The sequence below is a fragment of the Mastigoproctus giganteus genome, chromosome 4 (assembly GCF_048544385.1).
Source record: "Mastigoproctus giganteus isolate SK-2022 chromosome 4, ASM4854438v1, whole genome shotgun sequence".
In the NCBI taxonomy this organism is placed as follows: Eukaryota; Metazoa; Arthropoda; class Arachnida; order Uropygi; family Thelyphonidae; genus Mastigoproctus; species Mastigoproctus giganteus.
The window spans coordinates 171,817,847-171,844,511 of NC_143578.1; the positions used below are offsets into that span (position 1 = coordinate 171,817,847).

At 38.4% G+C, this 26,665-nt stretch overlaps 1 protein-coding gene across 13 annotated transcripts in view; it reads left to right on the forward strand.

Moving 5' to 3' along the window:
• The window catches only part of LOC150087201 (bromodomain-containing protein 2-like), a 736,023-nt gene that overhangs the window by 665,348 nt on the left and 44,010 nt on the right, over nucleotides 1–26,665 (forward strand). For 12 of the 13 annotated variants that reach the window (XM_090373020.1, XM_090373014.1, XM_090373018.1 and 9 more), the window contains 3 exons: nucleotides 97–265; nucleotides 13,699–13,778; nucleotides 24,523–24,639. In XM_090373020.1, the coding sequence (XP_090229146.1) occupies nucleotides 97–265; nucleotides 13,699–13,778; nucleotides 24,523–24,639 (366 nt within the window). The remainder of the gene's footprint in view (nucleotides 1–96; nucleotides 266–13,698; nucleotides 13,779–24,522; nucleotides 24,640–26,665) is intronic. The other variant, XM_090373024.1, reaches the window with a different exon arrangement.

A 26,665-nucleotide genomic window follows, 5' to 3' on the forward strand; every position in this document is an offset into this window, starting at 1 on the left:
TGCGCTTGTAATTTATGTGCACAAAGTGTTTGTATTTCTCATCACCACAGTTTGCGTAATTTATACAAAGTGTTACTTTTTTTTTTTTTTTTCCAGAATGACTCCCGTTATGATGGCAATCATAGGGTTCTGTGCAGGCATTCTTCGTCATGTCGGATCAGGTCCCAGATGGAAAAACGCCATCCTCATGTATGACACTAACTGTAGGAAAAACTGGTGGATAAACCTTCTTTACTTGAATAACTTTATAAATACACCTAATATGGTAAGTATCGCATGCTGATATAGTGTCCGGTTAATGAATGCTTTAATAATTTTCAAGGGAGTTCGATGAAAATTATATCTAGAATGAAATTCATAACTGTTCACCTGATATTGATCTTCTTGGCCGTTACCGGGCTTATTGCGGTTTCAATTTTTGTTAGTAAACAAACTTTGCAATTGGCTAAAATCCTATTTAAGTTACCATTTAAAAACCTACAGCATGGGAACTAGGTATTCCCGGTTTTTCTTGCGCACAACATGTAAATAGGCCTGCCAATCCAAACACAGCAGTATGACCAAGGTTGTCGTAGCGTCACAAAAATATAAATACGTAAATAAAACCTCACTTCTGTACCATAAGGATACAAGATGCCCTCTGTTTCGTTTTTCAATCAGGAACTATTGTGTGGTCGTAGAGCATATGTGATTTGGACTATCATATCGATAAGACGAAATGGCTTAACTAGTCACTCTAGTTTGCCTTATTACAGAAGCAAACGCTGAGTGACTCTATTTACACATTTTGTCGAGCAGAGCGCTTCGGAAGCGCTCTATTATTAAGCGTAATTACCCAACCCACAGTACGCTTGAACCCGTGGTGTGGTTCAAACGTCCATCCACAGATAAGTACATCTTCCTGGTAAAAAGCCAAGTCCATCATTCAAAGAAATGTATCCACATGATGATAATGACCTTCAAAGAGATAAAGTAGAGCAGCTACCGTACTGATATTTCACTCCTTTTCCAACGAGCCACTAAATGAAATCTCCCCATTTATTGTCGTTACGATATGTGGAGAATTCTGACGAAAATGGTAAGAAGACTAAGATCCGGAGATCTCTTGGTGGAAACACTCGATCTGTAACTCTGATAAACGCAAGCTAAACGCATTCTGATAAAAAAGAAAAAAATGGCATTTAGTACCCACATCATTATGCTTACCTTTGAAGTAGAGAACGATTGAAATTGCCGAATACGTCCTTATATTGCTAACCCACTAAGATGCTATAAATGCCAAGAATACGGTCGCTCCCAAAAGGTGAAGTACCAGTTTTCCCAAGATATAAATCCACAGAGCATAATTAAACAATGCCAATCAGCAATAACGAGATGGAAATCATACAGCATACTCCAAATTTTGCAAGCTGGAAGATTGAGAAGAAATGTAGAGAACAAAATAACTTGGGGCTGATGGCATTTATCCACTTACAGTAAAAGGATCTGGAAAGGAGGAACTACACCTTTAGTCATCATAATGTGAGCATCTTATATTCAGGAGAAGACATGGCAGATGCGCAAAGTTATCTCCTGTTCATAGGAGTGCTTCAACGGGTGCAGTGGCTAACTACAGACCTATAATTTTAACCCCTGTGCCCGGGAAAATCAGTAGTCAAAGAAGTAACGAGATAGGAATCTGGAGCTATAAAGTAATCACAGGGAGTTTGTTAAAGGCAGATCATGGCTTACCAATCCATCCGATTGGCTACAAAGAAGTCTTTACAAAGGAAGTAGATGCAAAATGCAAAGTAATTCCACAATAGCGTACCATTTGAGTAGCACCAAAATGGAGGTAGTCAATAAGGGAAAACATATAGGAGTAATTTGTACAGTCGGACATTAATTTCTTTGAGCAGAGCAAATAAGCTTCTAGAACAGCTGTTGGAGTTCTGTCAGTGATGTACAGGAACAAAGAGGCGATTATCTCATTGTGTAAGCAAGGGTAAGTAACACATGTGGAATACAGCGCGGATGTGGAAACTTCATTTTAAGAACGACGTAGATTTGTTGGAAAGGATGAAGAGAAGAGCGAACAAGATTAGGACCAAGAAGGATTGGGTTCTCTAAAAAATCAGGCATTTGGGTGGTGACCGAAGCGAAGTGTATAAGGCTTTAATCGGGTTGATGACGTCTTTCTCAGCTGAAACACACGAGGAGGGGGTGCAGATTTAAATTAGAAAAAAGAATGTGCGGAAATTTTCATTCAGCGGCGTAATTAGTTGCTGGAATAAACTTCCAAATCTAGTGTTGCTAAGGCGAGTAGTTTGGGTTAATTTTATTTATATGTATGTATAAATTTTGTTGCCAATTGCTGTTCAGTCGGTTTCATTGATAAATCGCGGCTCTGCATTTTGTCCTCTGAGCTATCCACATACGCTTATTTGTCAGTATATTGTTTTAATTTTGGGTAATGTTGTTATTATCATTATCCATATGGTACAAGGAAGTCTGAGACCCTTGCTGCACCAGCCAAAAAAAATTTCCGAGAGAGAGAGAGAGAAAATCATCATCAAGAAGAAGGATGATGATGATATCCAGCTCAGGACCATAGGTGTGCCAAGCCCATACTCATCAGATGTGAGCCCCTGGGGTTAAGGTAAGATTACTCGGATATTTGTTTTGGCAATCAAGTAGATTAATTGTCTGCTAATAAAGAACTTTATGAAACGATTGTGAAGATATGCTGTAAGAACCCATTCTTACAACTATTAATAATTTTATACTTTTTGGAAAATTATTATAGTTTTAAACAGACAGCATTAAGCAATTTGCTTGCGCTCTCACTGTAGTTCGTTTCAGTAGAGAGCGGATTAGCGTAGCTACAGGGGGGCCGGTTCGAAATGAAACTATACAATAGGAGTGCCAGTTTGGAGCAGTTCTTGTTGACAGTAAGTAGAGCGCAAGCGGCACTGCGGAAGAAAAGGACAAAGGAACGCCCCCCCCCCCCCCAAGAAAGGGTTCGGACTCCAAAGAGGAAAGAACCGAGATCAGAAGGCAAGCCGAGATCGGGTATCATAGTGCTGTATAAACGGGCCGACACCGAAGTGCGGTCTTAAAAATTTCAAGGGCGGTTACTTAAAAAGGGGCGTGACGAAAAGGGGTAAGTGGACGAGGATGGTCAGACGGAAGTTCTGGAAATTTCTTAGCCTCCGGATGTCCCTGCTACAAAAAAAAGGGGGCGCGACCTACCAGAACATGGGCCGAGACAACAGAAGGAGTAATGAGCGAATAAGAATAAAGATAGAGAAATATAAGATGATTGGTTGAGAAAAGGGGGAGAGATTTATTTATTTATTCTATTTGTTTGTTAGGAGCATTAGCAACTAAGGCCATATTGCTCTTGGATATGCGGTGGTCAATCCTTGACCTTTCCGCATCCTCCGTATTTGGTGACTGGCTCGAACCGCGGTCTAATCAAGAAGCGTGTGCTACGCACTGCTGCTCCTTCCCACCTGGCTAAGGAGGTGCCAAGGGGGAGAGAGAGATGAACAAAAAGGTGATGGGGCAGAGAAAGAATCCGAAAAAAAAAGGCAGAGTCCGGGAGAGAGTCTGAGCAGAGAAGCGCGAGAAGTCGGAGAAAATCGCTGGAGAGCGAGAGAGAATTTTTTTTGGGAGTGATTGGTTGGTTGGTTGGTTTTGATTTTATTGGCGCATTAGCTACTAAGGCTATAATGCGCCAAGACCATTTGGGAGTGAGAATGGTGTTGGAGGTGTGTGGGAATTGTTAACGGTGAGTTTTGGTAATGGCGCAGTTTAGTGGGTAGTGATAACAGAAAAAGGGGGAGCGATTGAGGAAAGAAAATTGGCTCGAGCCTCTAACAAGGCAGCAACCCTGGAGAAAAGTCCTTGATTGTCGCTATTTCTATGTCTTTATGTTTGTGAGCTCCTCAATAATTGGATTATATTCAAGATCTAGACCACCCCCCGTGAATGAATTATTGCATAACTTCCATAAATTCTTGGTGAGTGATAGGAGATAAGTTTGGGGTTGTTTTGTGAAGGGGTTACTAAGATATGAGTGATTTAAGATTTCGGCGTTAATATTTTACGCTACAAGGTTTTCTCTCACAGGACTTATAATGGAGATTTAGGCTTAGTGGTAGTGCTACTGGTTTCACCACTGCCTTCTATGGTGCAAGACAAGATGGCAGCATAACAACAACTTTTGGAGGGAAAAATACTTTCCGTGGGAGTCACAATTATTGTTACCAGTGCCACCTATAAAAATCGAATATATATAAACATTAGTTATATAAGCCGAACATTTAAACCCCAATTGGGTTAAGATTTAGGTGTGGACTACAATTTTACAGTTAATATAAGAAATACAAAAGTTGGCTCTTTTTAAGAATTTTTGGACCAGTATCTAAACTGCTTTATCTCAGTGGCTATTGGTTCAATTCACTTCAAAGTTGGTATACGAGAACATCGTCATGTTACTTAATTTCTATAAGTTTCTCAGCGCTCCCTAGCGGACTGATTAGAAGGTACGAATGTACCCTCTTTGAAAATTCAAAAACTATGCTGATTTTCATCCCGCTGTGACATGGAAGTATATGCAGAGTTACGTTTTTCTTTAAAGATGGTAAGTACTGTATTGCTAGTTTGCTTTTCGTCCAGCTGCTGTGGAGAAGTTATCTGCCACTGAAGTCACCTGCCAAGCAAAATTAACATATTTCGCTTTCAGGAAAGAGTATTTTAATTAATATATCTTGTGTGTACTGTTTTTTCTCTTTATTTTCAACCCCATGGATGAAAACATACCTAGTTCTCAGGACTCTGAGTCTGAGACTATAGACTCAGATGCGAGTGCTAAATCTGCACCAGACTCCCGTCTAAGAGAGCCAGGAAAAAACGTACCATGGTTATGTCTGATTCAGACAATGAATTCCCAGTTAAATCAGCTTCTCAGTGCTTTTTAAAGCAAGCTGGAAAAAAGGGTCCAAAACGGACTGACGTAGATGCTGGGGAGCAGATTGCTAAGACAGCAAACGTTGGGAAAAAAGGAATTGTTAGAATCTAGCTTAGCCAAAATTGAAAACTCTAAATTTGAGGGAACTAATAAAAATGTGGGCAAAGCGTACCCTAAGATCGTGATCAAAAAATGTGATCAGGTCTCCAATACTGATGAAAAGAAAAAACTCGTTTACATCGGATACCAGTGAAGTAAACGTAGATAAAAACCTTGATGTACAGGATACCTCAAACTTAAGTTCTCTGAGCAGTCATGAAATTGTACATGAATACTCTGATGTAGATAAAAATCTTGAAAAGGAACAAGCTTTACCCAAGTCTGACTTGATACAAAATACTTCTTTTGTGGAAGGATTTGATTTTTCTGAACCTCTCGACTCTACAAGAGTATATAATACAATTACAAAAATTAAAAGATCTCTAGGGAAATACTTAGCAGCCGAATCGAGTAAGGTAACAAAAGGTTGCCTCTAATTTTATCCAGGGTTTATGGTCAGATTTTGAGGCTGTAACTACTGCACTAATAATTGAGAACGATCGTTTAAAAGTCAAGGCAGAGGAATTGCAAGTAAGAGCAAACCTTTTTGAAAACTTTTTTAAGGAAGATCCTAAAGTTACGTCTTTTGCGGACGTTGTTAGAGAACACACTGGAATTTGGGCACAACGTCCTGCTGATCGGACTATCCCCTCAGGAGTTATTACTAAAGAACACAAAAGTGTATCTGAATCCAGAACTGCAGAATATGTTAAACCCAGGAACAAAAGTGTAGTTAGTACTTGATCCTAACAATATAATAATAAGGCCTTCGCCTGACAGTTCAATAACTAGTGGTCAGGACATCAAAAACAAAGTCACTGACACAATAAGGAAAGAGCATAGAAATATCAAGATTAAAAACATTAGATTGTTAAGAAACAATGGTGTTCTAGTCAAAATGACCAATTCTACGGATGCAAAAACCATTTGCGATTCCACAACGCTGACTGTTGTTGGTCTGGCTATGGATAAATCCCCTTTGCAACGCCCCACGGTTATGATACACAATATCCCCAAGGATTATTCCAAAGAGGACATTGTAGAGGATCTCTACATTAAAGACTTTGGCTTTAACTTTGAAGAGGTGAGGCAAGGAATCACGTTCAGATTCAGTTCTGGTGCAGGAAATCATGTTACTAACTGGGTCATTAGATTAGCACCAAAAATATACAAGTATATAATGCAAAACGACCGTATTTTTCTGGCGTTCTCCTCACTCAGGTTTCGTCATTTTACAGTTGTTTCTAAATGTTTTCGGTGTCTGCAGTATGGACATTCAGTGCAAAACTGTTTGCACAAAACAGTCTTGTGTGGCCATTGTGCCAATGGAGGCCACGCTTTCTCGGAATGCACGCACAAAGAGGAGCCACCAAAATGTGTCAACTGTAAGAGGAGAAATCGAGATTTTCAACATTCTGTTCGTGATAGCTGCTGTCCCGAATACATAAGAGCGGTGGAATTGACATAAAAGAGAACACAATATGAGTAATACGGCTAATCTAAATCCTCTTTTGATGTAAATTATTCTTACCAGGGCATTAAAATCCTGCAAATTAACGGCCAAAGAGCTAGAGCAGCTATGGACGAGATAAGGGTGGCGGCGTTCGAGAATAAAATGGATATTATTTGTATTCAGGAACCTTATTGCTCTTCACAAATTGGTGGTAGAGCATTTAAGGTAATGGGCTTCCCAACTTCTGCAAGAATTGTGCATTCGCTTGACAGTTCGCCCAAGACAGTTATCGTCATTTTGAATAACGATTTGGTGGTCACCTCTATTTCTGGTGAGTGTTCTCAGAACGCAGTCTGTGTGCTTGTCTCCTCGAAATTTATAAATTTCTACATCGTTTCTCTCTATTGCCCACCGTCAGAAGATTTCCAATTGGCTCTTCACAATATAGATAGATTATGTACAAAGTTTGCCTCGAAAAAATTTATAATTTCTGGTGATGTAAATGCAAAATCCAATATGTGGCACAGCGGGTTTACTGACCTCGTGGTTCGGCCCTGAAAGATGTTATTCTTGCTCACTTACTGTTCAAAATTTGCATAATAAATCCTACACTTTTTCGACCGTCAACGGTGAAAGCAATATTGATATTACTCTGACCTCTGTCAAAATTGGTTGTATCTCTCATTGGGATGTTGTCCCAGAGTTAATCAACAGTGACCACCGTGCCATAGTTTATGGTCTTCTTCCTGGGCAGCGAGTTGATGACTTTCAACTTACTGATCTTAGGAGATTTTCCATTAACAGTATTAAATGTAACAAATTTAAAGATTTTCTCTCTGCTGTCTTTACGACAGAAATGATCGAATCCCTTAATATATTAATGGCTGAGGAGATTGTTGATTTTGTTCAAACCCAGTTGTATCTGGCCACGGATTATGCAGCGAAGAAAAAACACAACAAGACAACTCCTGTCCCCTGGTGGAACCCAGACAAACAGGTTGGGAATTCAGAACCGTGGGGATTAGTTTACAAAATCTCCAGAAACAAATTAATCTATGGAGAAGTGTACAATACAGTAAGAATAAACGGAGCAGAATCTGAGGACTGGATCTCTACGGTACATGCAATAGTGTCAAGTCTGTTCCCTAAAGATATTCCAGAGTTGGATACATTGGAGCAAGTTCAGATACGTCTTGAAAATAGTATGTATACGGGTTCAACTGATATTCAGTGTTTTAATCTGTTGGAGTTGGGTTCTGCCATAGCTAGACTAAACAGCAAGAAATGCCCCCGAATTGACCTTGTCCCTGTGGAGAATCTTGTTATCAAGTTTTTCAACTTATACCCACAAGTACTGCTAAATCTCTTGAACAAATGCCTCCTGGAAGGATACTTTCCAAATCAGTGGAAATTGGCATTGCTCAAGATTCTTCACAAGACGGAAAAACACATCCGATCCCCGTGCTTAAAGGCCAATTTCCTTACTTGCTAATCTGGGAAAGTTATTCGAACGTCTTCTGGCCCCCAGAATACTAAAGAAATTTGAGGAAAACCAATTATGCTCAAGCTGTCAGTTTGGCTTCAAAAAAGGGAGATCCACTGACGATGCTATTCTTACATTGACTAACTTTATCCAGAATTCATCTTCTAAATATGTTTTGACAATTTTTGTGGACTTTGAGGGCGCTTTCGACTCTCTCTGGTGGGAGAGTGCGCTCAGGTCTTTAAGGTTGGCTAAATGTGATAATTATGTGTACAGGGTACTGAGGTCATACTTTAATGAGAGATACATCATGGTCAAGGCAAAGCATCTGTCTTATAATGCCCAGGTTTCGAGAGGATGCCCGCAGGGGTCGGTGTTGGGGCCTCTCCTCTAGAATGCCGTATTAAATCAGTGGCTCACGAGAACACACGAGGATTCTCTAAAGGTGGCCTACGCCGATGACCTCATGATTGCTATAGAGGAAGGTCACGTAAGGTATTAGAGGACAAAATTCAACCCATCTTAGATGATTTGGTGGCATGGGCTGAAATCAACAAGTTAAGATATCTCCGAGTAAAACAAATTTCATGACATTTAAAAACCACTTTAATTATGGAAGACCACCAAGAATTCAACTGAATGGTTCCTCAAAACAAATATTTTGGCATAATCCTCGATGATAAATTAACCTTTCTCCCTCACGTCACCAAACTTAAGGAAAAAATTTAGAAATTTTACTGCTTCGGTCATAAGAATCTCCAAAAGAGACTGGTGTTTGAATAAAAAGACCATGAAACTATATTATAAAGCAATATTTTTGCATATAGTTTCGTACGGAGCAGGTATTTGGCATCAGAACATCGTTAAGGTAAAATCAAAAATAAGCTACTATCAATTCAAAGAACAGTGCTTCTGGCACTAAATAATGCCCTCCAAATCCTTGGAGAACTGCCTTTAGATTTATTTATCTTATACCGTGGCATGATTTATAAACATAAGAAAGGACTGCAGGTATCTATTATGGGAATTACAACAGACCCAGTTAGTAACTTGAAGACAGAACGGAAAAGATTATGGAATGAAGTGGTTAGTATTTGGCAAAGTAGATGGAATGAGTCTGTGCATGGTGAAGTCACAAAGAAGTATATTGAAAATGTTGAGTTTGCTTCTACTCAGTCTTCTGTTTCATGGTTTGCACCAAGCATGTTTACGACGTATTTATTGACAGGCCATGGATCTTTGAGGGCCAAACTTTTCGACAGGGGCTTGGAGCCGGATCCTTTTTGCACCTGTGGTCAAATGGAGGACTGGATCCATGTTTTACTATTTTGTCCGCAATATACAGACCATCGAGTATTGCTGCTTAATCAGGTTCCAGGTCTAGCTGAGGACAATGTAAAAATACTAATTGAGAACAAAACAAACTTTGAGACTTTCCAGACCTTTGCAGAATCGGTCTTTAAGAAAAGACTTTTTAACTAAGAACTCAAATCCAAAATCGAATATAAATCTGACAGCTGAGAAGTTAATATGTATCCCATTAAATATAAATAGAATGACTTTTTGTAAGATATGTAAATTTAATTGTATTGCTAGGATTTAGAGTTAAATTCTATTATCTTGTACAAATGTAAATATTTACTTCGCTAAGTTAATTGGAGTTTTTCAAATTGGCTTGTATCTGCTGAGACTTGGATATTTTTCCACTAGTTTTTTTTTTTTTTTTTTTTGCTGGCACCCACCGGTATTGCACTATCTCCGGTGGGTGCGGGATTTGTGCACAAGGCACTAAAGGTGATAATAGACCCAGGCTTGGCTGCTTGTGCCTGGGGGCGGGCAGCGGCTGTAGGTGTTGGCTGCTCCGTGGTAACAAGGTGGACGTACACAAGCGATAAAAAGCTCTGCAGAGTTCTGCACCAACACAGACGTGCAAGGTGGAGGTGGGCTAAGGCCTAGGAGCCACCCTTGATACTGGTAAAACACACACACACACACACACACACACACACACACACACACACACACACACACACACGTGTTCATATATAATAGTATTTTATATATCTATAATGAGAATGCAAATGTATGTAAAATTGTATATATATCTTCTTTGTAAGTTTTGTATATAATTTGTAAATAATTGTGTGTACAAATAAATGAAAAAAAAAAAAATAATAATAATAATGGAGAAAAGTCCTTGTGTGCGGAAAGAACCGTCAGAGAGCAGCATAAAGATGTGCGCCTAGTGGGTCAGCAGAGGCCAAGCCCAGAGAGACGACCGCTGAAATGGACCTGAAACCGGAAAACCCATCCAGGTAGAAAGTGCAAGTAAGTTTTTGGAAAATTTTGCTAACGAAAAACTGTATTATAAAGAAATAAACAGTTCAGTTAGGGGAGATTTATGATGAACTGAATACTATATTGTAAAAGATAGAAAAGGGGAACAATAGAAAGAGTGAGTGTTACTTATCTGTGTTAGAAGTTCTGTGAAACATAAAAGAATGTGTTACTGTTGTTAACGAAATAGATTGTTCTCTGGAGAAATATCCTCTGGTTGTGCATAGCCCACTGAAGGCTCAGAAGGATATGCCTAATGAAATGTTCATGTGCATAGAATGAGAGAGGAAGAGTAATGGAATTACCCCATATATGATTGTATAGGTTAGTATAGTTAGTACTTTGTATAGTTTAAAAGTTGTAGAAGGTTACGAAATTCATTGGAAGAAAGGAAAGGTGTGAATATTATATTATGTTTGGCAATAAGAGAGTTGTGAGAAATTTTGACATCATGAATTGTTTAATGTGTGTATTTTGATTATGTACTAAAACGGTGAAATAAATTTTGTTATGTTAGTAACATATGCTTTGTCCTTGAGGAGTAACACCACAGCTCTATAGCAAGTATCAGGAATTATCCAGGCACGTGAAGTATAAAAAAATAAAAAATCCTCATTACATGGAATCTTTTGACAAATAAAGTGTTAAATGGAATTAATTTACTAAGCAGCAGATAGCTTGTGGGCCTTGGAAGGGAAGTGGGTACCCCTATTTCAGAATTAAATTTAAAGCAACAGCCTACAGAGGTTCCAAGGTAGATAGAAGTTACAATTGTACACAAAGTCCGGCAAATATTTAAGTTGTAACCAAATATAGATCTCACAATTGTATTTCTAGTTCCCACAATGCCTTTAGTATTACAAACTGCATCAAAAGGAAACAGATCTCGCAAAATTGATCTGCTTGGAATTAGTGTACAGTACTATGGAATTAGTGTACAGGAAATTATAACTTCGACGAATGTAATTACGCATCAAAACGATTAACGCGTGACTATTAGTTATAGTCACGCGTTATTGAAAAGCGAGTGACGTCAGAGTGGCCAGCGAAAAAGAAATCTGCGTAGCAAGTTCGCTTTCCTAATACTGTAATAATTTAAACAGATAGCAGATTTAGGTAACTGTATTTATGTTTAAGTTGGACATAAGCTCACGAATTAGCGCAGTAAGGTGGCAGCACAATGACTCCCAAGATCGAAAATCTAACGGTAATGCGTATCATATTTATTCGGTTTCAATTCAGTGCAGAATTCCTTTACCCCTCCGCATCCCGAAGTCCTGTAGTGTAAGCAATATCTGTTTTGCTAAAATGCAAATAACTTTCCCCTGAAAACAAACTTCTTTTACCGGCGAATAAAATGTATTCAAATATTCCACCGATTTTTCTATCTGACGCTTACAATACACCAAGTAACCTGCTGGCATTTATAAATTGGCAGGCAAACAAAATATACGTATACGGTTCTTCCCAGAGAGAGTTGGAGGTGGGAGGAGATTCTTTGACGCATTCATTTCAGACAATTTTTTTTAACGTTGTAATGTTCTTAACGCTGAAGCACCCGCATAGATCTGTGTAATGAATTCAAATATATAGAAATAAAGAGGGATTTACCTCAATGAGGAAGAGTTCTTCAAAATTGGGTTTAGAGATTTTTTTTTTTTTTTTTTTTTTAACCTTTATACGCCGCGATTGTTTTAATGATTTTATTATTAGACAAGATGTCTTCTGACTCTCAGCGTTATGTGGTGGTAGTCTGGTCGGGAGATCTTGACTGCCGCTCGCGGATACGTCGGACCATTCATATCTCTGAGGGGAGGAAACCATTGAGTAATAATTTTACGTCTGGTTGAATTTAGGAGGGTGTTGTAGTGAAGCATTCTACAAAAAAAGCATTGAGGTAAATTCCTCTATTTCTATATTTTAATACGAATGTAGAACTCATTGGGCATTATAGCTGTGTTTGGCAAAGGTAAAGAAAGCCAACACGAGAAACGTCGGGTAACTTACGCAGAAAATTAGTTTCCCTACACCGGATTCTAGCGCTGCTCGCTCGGTAAACAGACGGTAGGTGTTATCGGTGTGGAGCCGAAATCGAGGAGGAGGTATTGATCGACAGGTAGGCGTGGCAAATGATGAAATGATTGGTGGTGGGCACGACAGAGGACTGTAGTCATTGGCTGGCACGGTGCATAATAGTTTTGTAATGAACGGTAAACAGGTAATAGTAGCGATGAATCTTTTAATTAAATATGGAAGAAATTTGTAAGGAAATAAAACGTTGGTTGATTTTTTGATGAAAACTAATATAAAAGTTTCGTTCTGTTCATTTTTATGTTGTTTTTTTCTCATTATTAAAAGCAGATTTTTGGAGTTCATGAGTATTTTTACTATACTGTTTATTTAGGTTTGATTACGAAAAAAGGAAAAGGTTTCGTTATATTTCGTAACATAACCTTAAATGGTAGGTTAGGAAATAATAGAAACGGTTTCCTTATATTGAATGACCTAACCTTAAACGTTAGATTAGGAAATAATATAAGAGAAGAAAGATTATACATATATATAGTGAATAGCTGTTGACGTGTTGATTGACGTTATGAAACGTGCATCCGCACGAGTGTCTTTAAAAATAAAAGTACAGTAATAAAAAAAAATATTTTAATTTATGCGCTAGTCCACATGATTCTAAAGAAAAAAGGTTAGGTTACCCTCTCCATTTCGGGAGGGGTCAAGCTCCCATGGGATTCAAGTGGAGGTAACCTGACCTTTTTTCACCATTATGGAAAGCGTTCATCAGGGCAAGTTACCATTAGTGCTACTAAAATGATACTAACCCGATGTTATGGTGTTGTGTTCTCGCACCAATCAGCACATCGTTTGCCACGCCTGCCTGTCAATCAATATATCGTTCTCGACTTTGCTCCAGACTGATAACACCTACCGTCTGTTTACCGAAGGAGCAGCGCTAGAGTGCCGTATCGGGAAACTAATTTTCCGCGTAAGTTATCCGACATTTCTCGTGTTGGTTTTCTTTACCTTCGCCCTATGTTTAATTTATCCTAATAAATTCAAATAGAATCTGAGCCGGGAGTTGTCATTGCCTGTAGACAATTGCCTGACTTGTCAAGGCAAGAATTGTGCCATGATAATGGATGCATTTAAAGGTAATTTGTGGGTTTCGCCCCGCAATTATTGGAAAATGGACACTTCTAGCTTTATTGAGATGGTTAAACGAACTAGCCCGTGTTTCGAACCAGTTGCATAGGTTGTCAATCTCTTGTATATACAGTATAAGAATTTTTTTTTTTATTAAAGATTAATTTTGGGAGTTGGTGTTCTTAACACCTTTAATGTGTTCTTTCTTTACTGCAGTGTTTAAGCCACACGTGGTATTCAGCTGTTGATATGCAATTCTTTCTCATTTCGCCTGTCATTCTCATCTTCTTGTATAGGTAAGTGAAACATTAAAATAAGAAATTTTTCAATATTTCTTATAAAGAACGAATAAACTTTGCAGCTTAGTTTTAGTTAATCTTAACTGCAACTCTCTGCAGAGAATAAAGTTCCTTAACAAAACCACCAGATTGTCGATTAATTTTAATAACCATCCGTTAAATGCTTTAAGGAAGTGATTTCATTTTTTTTAAAACTTTGTTTATTTAAATAAAATAGTAAACTTTCTACCTGAAACAAATTTTTAAATTACTTTTTTTTCTTTGTGTGTGGTCACCAGACCCGAATACAATACTCCAAATGCGGCCTTATAAATCATAGAACACCATGTGCCTTCCTAGCCGCCTGTTTACACCATATGGAAAATTTCATAGCAGTTTGAATATCGTAACACGTGTCTTTGTTTTCAGTCACTTTTAGTTCCATTCCCTCTACCTTATGTGATCCAGGATTTCTTGTGCCTTACATTTAGAAGCATTAAACTTATTTGCCATTTTCTGGATCATACATATGCCATCGATCCACGCCTTTTTGAAGTGGCCTGGCTCAGTTTGGTAACCACTCTTCCCATCTTCAAAGCGTCAGAAAACTATGAAAACGTACCTTGTCAATATCATTTATATAAATTAGAAATAGGAGGAGGGACCCAACATTAATCCTCAGATATTAACGTTGGGTCCCTCTACAAGTGGACAGTCAGCTGTAAGATGCTTTCGAGTGTAAAGAAATTGGAGCTGTGGTCCACATATCATGGATATAGACAGAAATCAAAGATTCAAATTCATCCCGATAGAGAACTAAAGAATGAGCAACCAACAAATTTCAGATTAATCGTGGATAGCAGAAAGTAAAGCCTCTAAAGTTTGCTTAAAGAAATTAAATATTCTCGGAGCAAAATGCGTGTATAGCTCTATATTAGATTACGGCGATCCCATCTGTAACTCAGATAAGAAAGTTGTTGCTTGTTTGATTTGATGTTAAACAAGCAACACATTATACCAAGCCAACAAAATCAAACCTGGAAATCGTAACGAAAAGGTTATTCTCATCATTCTACGTATGAAATATGATTCTCGATTCACAGTAAATTATAAATGCATTAATTACCAACTGGCTAAATCAGCTTTTCACTTGCAAGATCCCGAACTATTCTTATTCTAGGGGAGTAAGCTGAAGAGAATTTTAAGACTCAATTTAATGAGGTTTTTTTTTTTTTTTTTTTTTTACCTTCCTAAAGTTAACGAAGATAACACAACCCTGACAATATTATATGCATGTTGGTTCTCCCCATTCATGTCTGTTTGCTACAAGCTAGAAATAAAAACAAATGAATTCTCTTCGAAATAAATACTTCTTTAATTTTGAAGGTTCAGGTAAACACCTGAATGGATTGAACCTCTTGTTCATGAATTATGTGAAGCATTACCAGTAGTGGCGTAATTGGCTGCGATGCAATCATAGATCGAGAGTCCCTTTGAGGTGGAGACTTTGCATATTTTTTATATTGGGGACATAGAAGAGCAGTTATTGCAAATGAAAAACAGACCTTAACTGGCTTTTTGGTTATACTGGATGCTCTTCACTGTGGACATTAGTAAAACATGGTGAGTCACCATAAACTGGACTTCACGTGTGGCACGTATCACTTACATAGTCTCTACTTTCCTAAAAGTTATTCTTGAGAAATGAAAACAGTTACATTGTAGCCTGGCAATCTTTTTTTTTAACGGAATACTTACTCGTCCCAGCTATACAGTTCAATTATTGCAGCTTGTGTACAGAATAAAGTCGAAATAGTTTGAAAATTATTTTTTGGCGGCGGTGTTCCAGTCGTAATAGACTGTCACATAGCTTGTATAAAGAGCCAAACAGTTTCGTATGCATAGTGTAGTGGTAGTGAAAGTGATAAAGTAGCAGTTATAGGGTGTAGTAAAGATATCATGGAGTTTCAAATGGGTGACTGTGGGAGCTTGTGCGCTTCCAATTGGAAAGAGCATGTCTTGTCAGTTGCTCACAGACCGCTGGTTAAGGTGTACAAAGAATGGTGTCGAACGGATCAAACCACCTCCTACCAACAGAACTGTAAAGGATTATGTAAGGGTGATAAGTGAAGGGTGCCATATGCCTTGTACAGGCTCAACGGCTGGTCACATCGCAATGCAGTTTGGGGAATGCCAGAACAATATCCTAAATAACCATTGACCGCACACTCGGGGCATCGTTATATGCACCGAGTGTGCAGTGCATATAATGGACATATGGGGTTACACAGGAGACACCCTCTCCTCACCACTAATTATCGTCCACGGCGATAAAATCATGTTGACACCAACTAGCATGTGGTGTTAACACGCTAGTTGGCCACTGGATGACTGCAAAGTAGTGTGCTGATCAAATGATTCAAATACTTGGTACAATAAGCCGATGAATGCCTTCGTGTGGCGCAAGCAACAAAAGTCGATGAATTCATTGTGCCCACCATCTGGACAAGTGGTGGTGGTGGTTGCATTTTTTTCCCCCGGAGACAGAAATGTTATCTTCCAAGATGATAATGCGACGGTCGTCGGGCCCGAACTGTGCACGTGGTTCGAGGAACAGTGAAGATATCACCCCTCTTGATTGACCTCAATCCAATCGAACTCCTGTAGGATATTTTGGAGGCGCATGAATAACCTATTCCGACATTGTGGAAGACCTTGCAGGCAGCAGATCACTACAGATGTCTTCACAGCTAGTGGACTCAATGCCTGGGCGAATATCATCTCTCAGTAGCACAATACGGTATTAGGTACCTAGTCATATTTCACTAATTTGAAGCAGATATCAGGATGAATATTGTAACAAACAAGGGTGCACCCAGGAGGGTTCTTCCCTGCCAAAAAAAGACGATAACAGGAAAAATAAGTAATTTTTCTTTAGTTCAAAGCAACAGTTTTAATGCTTTCGCAAAGAAAAAATTCCGAGTGGACTACAGCTTACAAAGCAACTGAGAGTAAAACTGTTCATTGCTCTCGGCAATGAACTTGTCCGTTACTGATTTCAGTTTGTTCCTTTTTTTTTTTTTTTAATAAGTTTTAAGAAAAGTCTTGCATCAACATCGTTAGTCTGCTATTACAAGCACTCGTTTTTATTTTGTACGGAGTTAAAAGAAAAAAATTAGACCCATATATATATAATTTTTTTTTTTTACACAAACTGTAAAGGATTATGTAATTTTGATTTGATTTGATTATTTTTTTTCTTTTTGTGTTAATCAGTTTATACAGGGTTTTTTTACGTAAAACCGGCCCCAATCACTGGCAAAATAATTAAAGACATCTAGACGGGAGTAAAATGAAATAAAATAAAAAAATTAAAAAAATTAAAAAAAACTCAGTAAAAAGTAACTTTATTTATTCTCTTCTAATTAGATAGTATGAATCAGAGCTGTAATACTCAATATGTTCTACGTTGATAATAATATTAGTAAACTATGTATATAAAGTGCTTAGCATCATAATACACAGCCATTTCTGAATAAACAGAAAATTTTTAAGGTGGCATCGTTTTAGGTTATATCTCATATTGTGAATACCTTCACAACGAGTTGCCATGATATTGCACTACTTCGAATAAGTAACGCTTCACCTAAGGAGAAGACTAATGTTACTTATTCTCAGATAGGTACCACCACCCAGACAGCACTGTTTCAGGGCTGTTTGGCCCTTCTTCAGTGAGTGGGTAGGTACCCAAGTGATGCAATGATGGCAAAAACAGTTATGAAGTATAACTCCACAATATGAGAGGTGCCTGATGGTGTATGATGTATTTAGTTCGCAGCTTGAGGCTCTAGCCCTAAATGCGCCTTAGTCTAAATACATCATACACCATCAGGCATCTCTCATATTGTGGAGTTATACTTCATAACTGTTTTTGCCATCATTGCATCACTTGGGTACCTACCCACTCACTGAAGAAGGGCCAAACAGCCCTGAAACAGTGCTGTCTGGGTGGTGGTACCTATCTGAGAATAAGTAACATTAGTCTTCTCCTTAGGTGAAGCGTTACTTATTCGAAGTAGTGCAATATCATGGCAACTCGTTGTGAAGGTATTCACAATATGAGATATAACCTAAAACGATGCCACCTTAAAAATTTTCTGTTTATTCAGAAATGGCTGTGTATTATGATGCTAAGCACTTTATATACATAGTCTAAATTTGTTCGCAGCTTTGAGGCTCTAGCCCTAAATGCCTTAGTCTAAATACATCATACACCATCAGGCATCTCTCATATTGTGGAGTTATACTTCATAACTGTTTTTGCCATCATTGCATCACTTGGGTACCTACCCACTCACTGAAGAAGGGCCAAACAGCCCTGAAACAGTGCTGTCTGGGTGGTGGTACCTATCTGAGAATAAGTAACATTAGTCTTCTCCTTAGGTGAAGCGTTACTTATTCGAAGTAGTGCAATATCATGGCAACTCGTGAAGGTATTCACAATATGAGATATAACCTAAAACGATGCCACCTTAAAAATTTTCTGTTTATTCAGAAATGGCTGTGTATTATGATGCTAAGCACTTTATATACATAGTCTAAATTTGTTCGCAGCTTGAGGCTCTAGCCCTAAATGCGCCTTAGTCTAAATACATCATACACCATCAGGCATCTCTCATATTGTGGAGTTATACTTCATAACTGTTTTTGCCATCATTGCATCACTTGGGTACCTACCCACTCACTGAAGAAGGGCCAAACAGCCCTGAAACAGTGCTGTCTGGGTGGTGGTACCTATCTGAGAATAAGTAACATTAGTCTTCTCCTTAGGTGAAGCGTTACTTATTCGAAGTAGTGCAATATCATGGCAACTCGTTGTGAAGGTATTCACAATATGAGATATAACCTAAAACGATGCCACCTTAAAAATTTTCTGTTTATTCAGAAATGGCTGTGTATTATGATGCTAAGCACTTTATATACATAGTCTAAATTTGTTCGCAGCTTGAGGCTCTAGCCCTAAATGCGCCTTAATATTAGTAAATTAATAAGAGGAGTTTACCTCAATATAGTACGTGGAAGCACAAGCCTCAAAAATAAAAAACAGACACGTTAATAAGTTGCAAACATTATCGAATAGTTCAAGACACGTTCATGCGAATTCTAACACATTGTCGCGAGCTTGCGACCAAGTTCACACGAGTTGGGTGACATCCCCCCCCACAGACACATAACGCACTACCACAGAATATGTCGGCTAGTTCACGAACACCCCCTCACCCAGTATCCAACGAACCAACATATCAACAGGTTACAAATCTTTCCTCGTGTACACTATCGCAGGACCAGATTTCACTTTTATCCAAAGGATTAAATTATAATTTACCACCTCGAAAGCTGCCAAAAAAACAATGCGTAATTGATATTGAATTTGGACTTCGTAGTGTTCCACAAAAAGATGTATTTATTCAACAAGTTAACCAAGTAGTGAATAACATAAAAGAAACACGACTTCCTAAATTGAATACACATGACAGTTCAGCTTTACGAGAACTTCGAGAAAATAAGGACATTATTATACAGAGGGCAGATAAAGGAGATACAGTGGTAATACTAGATAAACATGATTATATTAATAAGTTAGATACAGTTGTGTCTGATACCTCCACTTATCGTGAAGTGGACCCGACACTGTTTACCAATTTGGTAAATCAATACAATAAAACGTTAACCCCATATCGAAAAAACGACTACATTACTATGGTTCAGTTGAAGGAATTGAAGTCCAGAACATACAATATTCCTGCACTTTTTGGTCAGGTAAAATTACACAAGCCTGGATTTCCGATTCGACCTATTGTTTCCTACAGGAACTCGGCATTTTCAGCCTTAGCCACACGTGTATATAACATTATAAAACCTTTTAGACAGGTTATACAATACGGGATTAAGAATTACGATACATTATTTAATAATCTTAGACTGTAGACTCGGCGACAATGACAATTTATTCTCATTAGATGTTACCTCATTATATACGAATGTAAACGTTGAATACACATTAGATATTATTTGGGATATGTTAAATAAAAACTCGACACCGATTATTAATTACGAAGCTGCCTATTAAGGAAATTTTTCACTTAATTAAACTATTAGTTGAGGCTAGCTACATCACCTTTCGAGACAAGGTGTACAAACAAATTTTTGGATTACCAATGGGTTTGAGCCTGAGTGGCTTAATTTCAGAGATCTATCTCTCAACGATTGAGCAGATACATTTGACACCTTTTCGTCCCCGTATCACATACTATGGGAGGTATTTAGACGATGTTCTAGTTATTACCGATAGTAGTAGTATCCAAGACATTTTACATTCGTTTAATAATATTCATTCTAGACTCAAATTTACATTGGAAAGGGAAGATACGGATACTAAGTCATTAAACTTTCTAAATTTCACGCTTACCCGGGACTCGAACAAAATACAATTTAGCATCTATCGAAAACCCACAAACACCGGTATGCTTCTACATTATAATAGCTACCACCCGTTCACCTACAAAAGATCGATTATCTTTAATCAATTTCTAAATGCCTATAAATATTCAACGACGGATTCTGCTTTGGACTCAGAAATACAAATATTAACTAGCAGATTCTTGAACAGGGGTTATCCCATTAACACAATAAATCGAATTAGGGTACAAGCTAAGGATAGGATACAAAATACTGCACCAATCAACAATAGTAATATCAAAAAATACTTTATTTCTGTCCCATATGTTGAACAGTGGCACAAACAGCTTAACAGATTCTTTAAAAATACCGAATTTAAAATTATAGCTAGGCCTATACGGAAGTTACACACTATACTGAACAATCGCTCGGTTCTTTCCGCGTTCGCAACACAAATTAATGATCTAGTATACAACATTTCTTGCGGTGATTGCGTCGTCTTATCAGGGTTCGACGCGGTTTTCTCTTAATATTCGTGTAAATCAACACGAAGCCTCAGTTCGTGCTTCTCGTTCAGCAGCGTCAGAATTAGCCTTTCATGCCATTAACGAAAAACATACTTTTTTATTTAACGAGGCCAAAATACTTAACGTTCAACGTAATTATACGCGACTATTAATTGCAGAAACCGTTGAAATTAAATTACACGAGAATTCTGTTAATGTTCGGCGGCCATATTTGATCTCCGATGCGTGGACCTTTACGCGCATGCGCGAAGACACATTTAAGTTGCAGGTTTAGCCTGATTCGGTAATTTTCATTCCTGTGATCACGACAGTCGGTCGAAAAGCATTGTCAGCTTCAGGAAGGAAAATCGTTTTGAATATTTTCGTTAGATTCTTTTGATTGCGTTAATTTGAATTTTAATTGTTTTGATTTGATTTTGAATTGTGTTAAATTGATTATTTAATTATTTATATTTTACTTTAATTATTTATATTTTACTTTAATGTACCGGTAAGTTGTCGATTTTTTCGTTTTTTCCGTTTTAATTTCTGGAGGGTATCATACGGAAGTGTTCCACGTACTATATTGAGGTAAACTCCTCTTATTAATTTACTAATTCTCTTCTAATGTACACACAAACTGAAATAATATGGCCAAAATTTATTCTTTGAACAACTTCGCAATGGAGGTGTTCCAAAATGAATATCAAGCCAGTATGAGGCGGGCTGGCTTTACGTGGAACACTCTGTATAGGGGTCATTATACAAGTATTAAGTAATCGGCGTTCGTAATAGTAGTGGCATGTGATTCAAGAAAGCAAGTGTATGAGCTTATGCAGCATCAGCCAACAAAATCACACCATTCCCTCCAAATGCCTGTCCAGTTCCTCCTTAAATTTATTCAACCTATCAACTTCCACAACGGCAAATGGAAGTTTGTTCCAGCAATTAACTACCCGCTGGCTAAAGGCAAATTTCTGCACATCTATTCTACATCTGTCTTTTCTTAATTTGAATTTATGCCCCCTTAGGTTAGTAATCTGAACAAGTGGAAGGATCCCATCAGAATTCAGCGTGCTCAACCCATTCAAGGCCTTATACACCTCAATCAGATCACCGCGCAGGTGCCTAGTCTCCAGCCACTGCAATTTGCAGAACTTTAGCCTCTCTTGGTAAGAGGATCCCTTCATTCCCCTCACCAATCTTGTTGCCCTTCTCTGTACACGCTCCAGCAAATCTATATCCTTCCTAAAATGAGGCCTCCAGATCTGTACGCAGTACTCAAGGCGTGGCCTGGCCTGGCCATTGCCTTATACAGAGGGATAATCACCTCCTTTTCCCTGCTAGCAAAATTCCTATATATCATTGACAAAACCCCATGACCTGCCCTGGCAGCCTGTCTGCATTGCTCAGAAAACTTCATATCTGACTGCACAATTACTCTCAGGTCTTTTTCATTTTCTACCACCTTAAGTGTAGTACCACACAGTTGGTACTTTTCTCTCGGGTTACTTCTACCCATATGCAGTACTTTGCATTTGTCAAGGTTAAACGTCAGTTGCCATTTCATAGCCCATCTGCCCAAATTATCTAGATTCTGTTGCAGTAGCACACTGCCATTACTGTCATTAACAACCCTGCCAACCTTTGTATCATCTGCAAACTTCGACACTAAGCTTGATATACCTTCATCAATATGATTGATAAATATACAAAACAACAGTGGACCCACCACCGAACCCTGTGGGACTCCACTAATAACATTAGTCAACGAAGAGCAGCACCCATTGATTACCACCCTCTGTCTTCTCCCACTTAACCATGCTTTTATCCATTATAGTAACTTACCCTTAATACCATTCTGCTCCAATTTGCGCAACAGTGTCAAAAGCTTTCTTGAATCCAAATATATGATATCAAAATTATTTTTTGCATCCAGTTCCTTTGTAACCACATCATTTCCTATCAAATTTGTCAGACAGGACTTTCCCTTAACAAACGCATACTGTGCCTCAATTATTGTTGCAGTCTTGTCTAGATGATCCTGCAATGCATCTTTAACCAGTGACGCCATTATTTTACCCGGAACAGAAGTTAAACTAACTGGTCTGTAATTACTCGTGTCACCGTTCGATCCCCCTTTGTGAATTGGGGATACATTTGCACATCTCCAGTCCGTGGGAAGCTCCCCTGAGTCCAAAGATACTCTCATAATTATGGCTAAGGGTTTGCTTAGTTGCTTTGCCGCCTCCCTTTGCTCTCAGTTATTACAAAATCATTAAGTACCCTGCTACAATTTGTTAACCTTCTGCCATTTTCAAACCTTAATAATTCCTCATGTGTGAATTTAGTTGCAAAATACTCATTCAGTTTGTTTGCTATCTGAGCAGGATCATCAACAGTCGAACCATCGATGTCAAGTGGACCAATCAGATTCATCCCTTTCCTTTTAGAGTTTATATAAGTAAAGAAATCCTTGCTGTTTTTCTTAGCATCTTTTGCCAAAAATTTCTCGTAATCTGCCTTCGCCTGCCTAACCTCCTTTGTGACCTGATTACAGGCTAGCTTATATCTGCCATAGGCTTCTGAGTCGCTTGATAATTTATATGCATCCCATGCATTTTTCTTCTCTGCCACGAGTCTCATTAGTTCATTTGACAACCATTTAGGCCTAAACCTTGAACCATATTTCTTAATAGGTATGAAACTTTTAGTAGCATCCACGATTAATTCCTTGAATGCTTCCCACTTAGAATTTGCTGTTGGTAACATCGTCAGTTTATCGCACTGTACTCACCTTTACGGAAGCAAAAACCCTTTCCTTTACCCCTGATGGTAATTAAATCTTTAAGTAAGTCCCACATCAGTACACTGGGATCACTGCCACCTAATGGTTCCTTTATCTGCAAATTTTTTATACACGAATGATCACTGCTGATAACCAGATCAAGAGTATTACTCTCTCTCTGGTTGCCTCTCGAACATGCTGCTGCAGAAAACAATCATCCAATAAATCCACAAAAGTCTGACTAGTGTGTGACTGACCAACCCACAAGTTCTAGTCAATATCTGGGAAGATAAAATCCCACATAAGACATTCCGATTTACTAGCCCACTCTATTTCTCTGTACAATAGTTCATTATACTCATTCGAGTCATTAGGCCTATAACACACTCCTACTCTTATTTTTGCTTTCGCAGTGCTTATGTCACGCCAAACTGACTCAACAGTGCACTGTTCATCTATATCAACTGGGTGCACTATATCGTGTCGGGTAGAAATTATTGCTGTTTGAACAAATGCTGTTTTTTATTTTTCAGTTTCAACTAGCTATCTATTGCATCAACATGTCGTTAGTTCTCAGTTTAGTGCATTTTTACATAAAGAGTAGCTAATTATTCCAATTTGAATTAAATCTATGATCTGGAATTATGAAATACTAAATCTAGGATATATTCATTACGCGTGGTGAGCTGACAATTGAATGTGTGTATCGTTCATGTTCTAATGCAAGAATTTCGCTTAACTTAAATTATAGGGTTTTGTGGGTGATATCCTTTAATGTAGATGTTTGGTTTCGTATAGAGAGAAATCTATTAGACAATCAGGTAATCACCCAATCAGGAAATCGACTGCACAACTTCACATAGGTATTAACGTGTAACCAATGGATGGTATAGCATGTTTACTACGCTCCCAGTGAAGCTTTTTCACTGGGAAAATAATTACTGTAGTCAATCTGTTTTCTTTCAGCCAGAATGTTAATTTTGTGAATTTTTTTTTTTTTTTTAAACAGGAATACTCGCATAGGGCTGATGATGATGAGTGCCCTTTTCTTTGCAAGCATCGTTGTAACAGCTGTATTAACGGTGGTGAACAATTATCCAGCTATTCCATACATTAATGACAAAGTGTAAGTATTATCAAGTTCAAAGTTACTTAAACTTGACGTTCATCTATTATTTTTATACAGGAAGGGCAAATTTACAGAGCTGGGAAACTTTATTTGCAGGGAAACACTCCCCCTTCCCCCAAACTTTAACTGTAAAAATAAGGAAATTTTATAACTATTGTTCAATGCAATAGACCAGTTTCCCACATGCACACTTCGATTCTCTATTTAATCGCAGTGATCAGTTTCTTTTAAAGTTGTTTTTAAAATTCATGGTGTAGAGCTGGAATAGGAACCACAAAGCAATGGAAATCTTTAACCTGGTACACTCAAAAGAGAAAATATATATTTGGCATGCCCTAATTTTTTTTTTTTTTTTTTTCCTGCAAAGGGTCAGAGCACTAAACACGTAAAGTAATAGAAAAAAAGGTGAACCAGGTGAGTTGGAAAATATACAAAGACAATTTTTAAAAAATAAAGTATGAAGCTTGACAGAAAGCTACTCGTCGTTCTTTGTGAGGAGATACAGTAGCTTCGAATTTTTCGGCCTGTGGACAAACTCTGGGCTGACATAGACAAGTCACAATAAACGTGTAAGAAAAACTCTCCAAAATTTAATGTAATATAAGTTTAAAATTTTGTTTGTATATATCCAGTAGGCCTTTATATTAAGCTATCACAATGACATTCACTACACATGATGTTGGAATTTGTAAGAACCGTATGAACAGGTTATTTCTCACATAGAGGATTAAGTTTTTTCATTAATAAAAACACTGTTGAGCACAATGGAATTGTCAGCATTTCTGCTTCCCCTGAACTAGAAAAGGCAAGGTGTTTATTAAACCATATGAGCAAACAGGTAGTTTTAAAAGTACCACCACGAAACTTTAATTTTTACTCAACTTCGTGCACAAACGTACCTGTAAGGAGTTTACCCAATGAATGTCTGAATTACCAGCTGGTTGGGCTCGCATTCTGTACAATGACTACAGCTCACATCTTTTCTGTTTGTGGAATCCTTCTTCCTGGACACGGGGAATGGTGCAGGCCTTAAAGCTCATCTTCTACCATTATAATGGCTTTTTCAGTCTACAGTGAGCTATAATCTTTTGTTTTTTGTGCAAATTAGTGTTTGTTGTATTCACTAATTCTCTCTTCCCAGTAGCTGGCCCTATTGGGAATAAGCTTTCTTTCCTCATTGGGTAGCATTCTTTGATTTTTCAACCACATGAGAAGCTGATACTTAATGACTAGGATGGGTTACTGATTGCTAAGTGACCAGTCTGCATTACCAGGTGTTCAGATATTGCCATATACAGGGTGATTCACTACCAGTGCGACAAACTTGCAAGAGGTATAGGGGGCACAAAGACGAATCGGAATCACATAGCATTGCAGGGTCCCAAATGCCTTCGTCATGCGGGAGGTCGCGTGAACAAAGAAAAAGAACAGAAACAGCAACTCGTTAGTGTAACAGAAATCATTTTAATGACAAGTTTTACATTGGCAAAAAGCCATGCTACAGAAGGTGTTTGAAAGTTCGACCAGAAGCAGTCACACAGGCTTCACACCGCCGCCACCGCATGGAATCCCTAACGATCTGAAAGATTCCTGGCGTGTCTCGAATCTCCCCGGCAGCTACAGACATGCGAGCGACGAGGTCTTCAACTGAATCAACGGGGGTCTCGTACACCAATGTCTTCATTTGACCCCAGCAGAAGTCCAGGCATGATGGGTCCGGCGATCTAGCAGGCCAATGAACCGGACCACCACGACCTATCCAATGCTGTCCAAATGTAACGTTTAATTGTTGGCGGACGTCGTTGGTGTAATGTGGGAGAGCCCCATCATGCTGGAACCACATTGAGCGGCGCAACGACTGAGGAGCATGTGCTTCTTCAATAAGTTCGGGCCCTGATCAAGCGGAAATTAGACGCATTAATCGTGAATATAAGGGGACAACCGAAACTGCCATTTTTAATATGCTTGAGCTAGGTGCTGCAGTAGCTAAATTGAACCATAAAAAATGTCCTGGCATTGACCT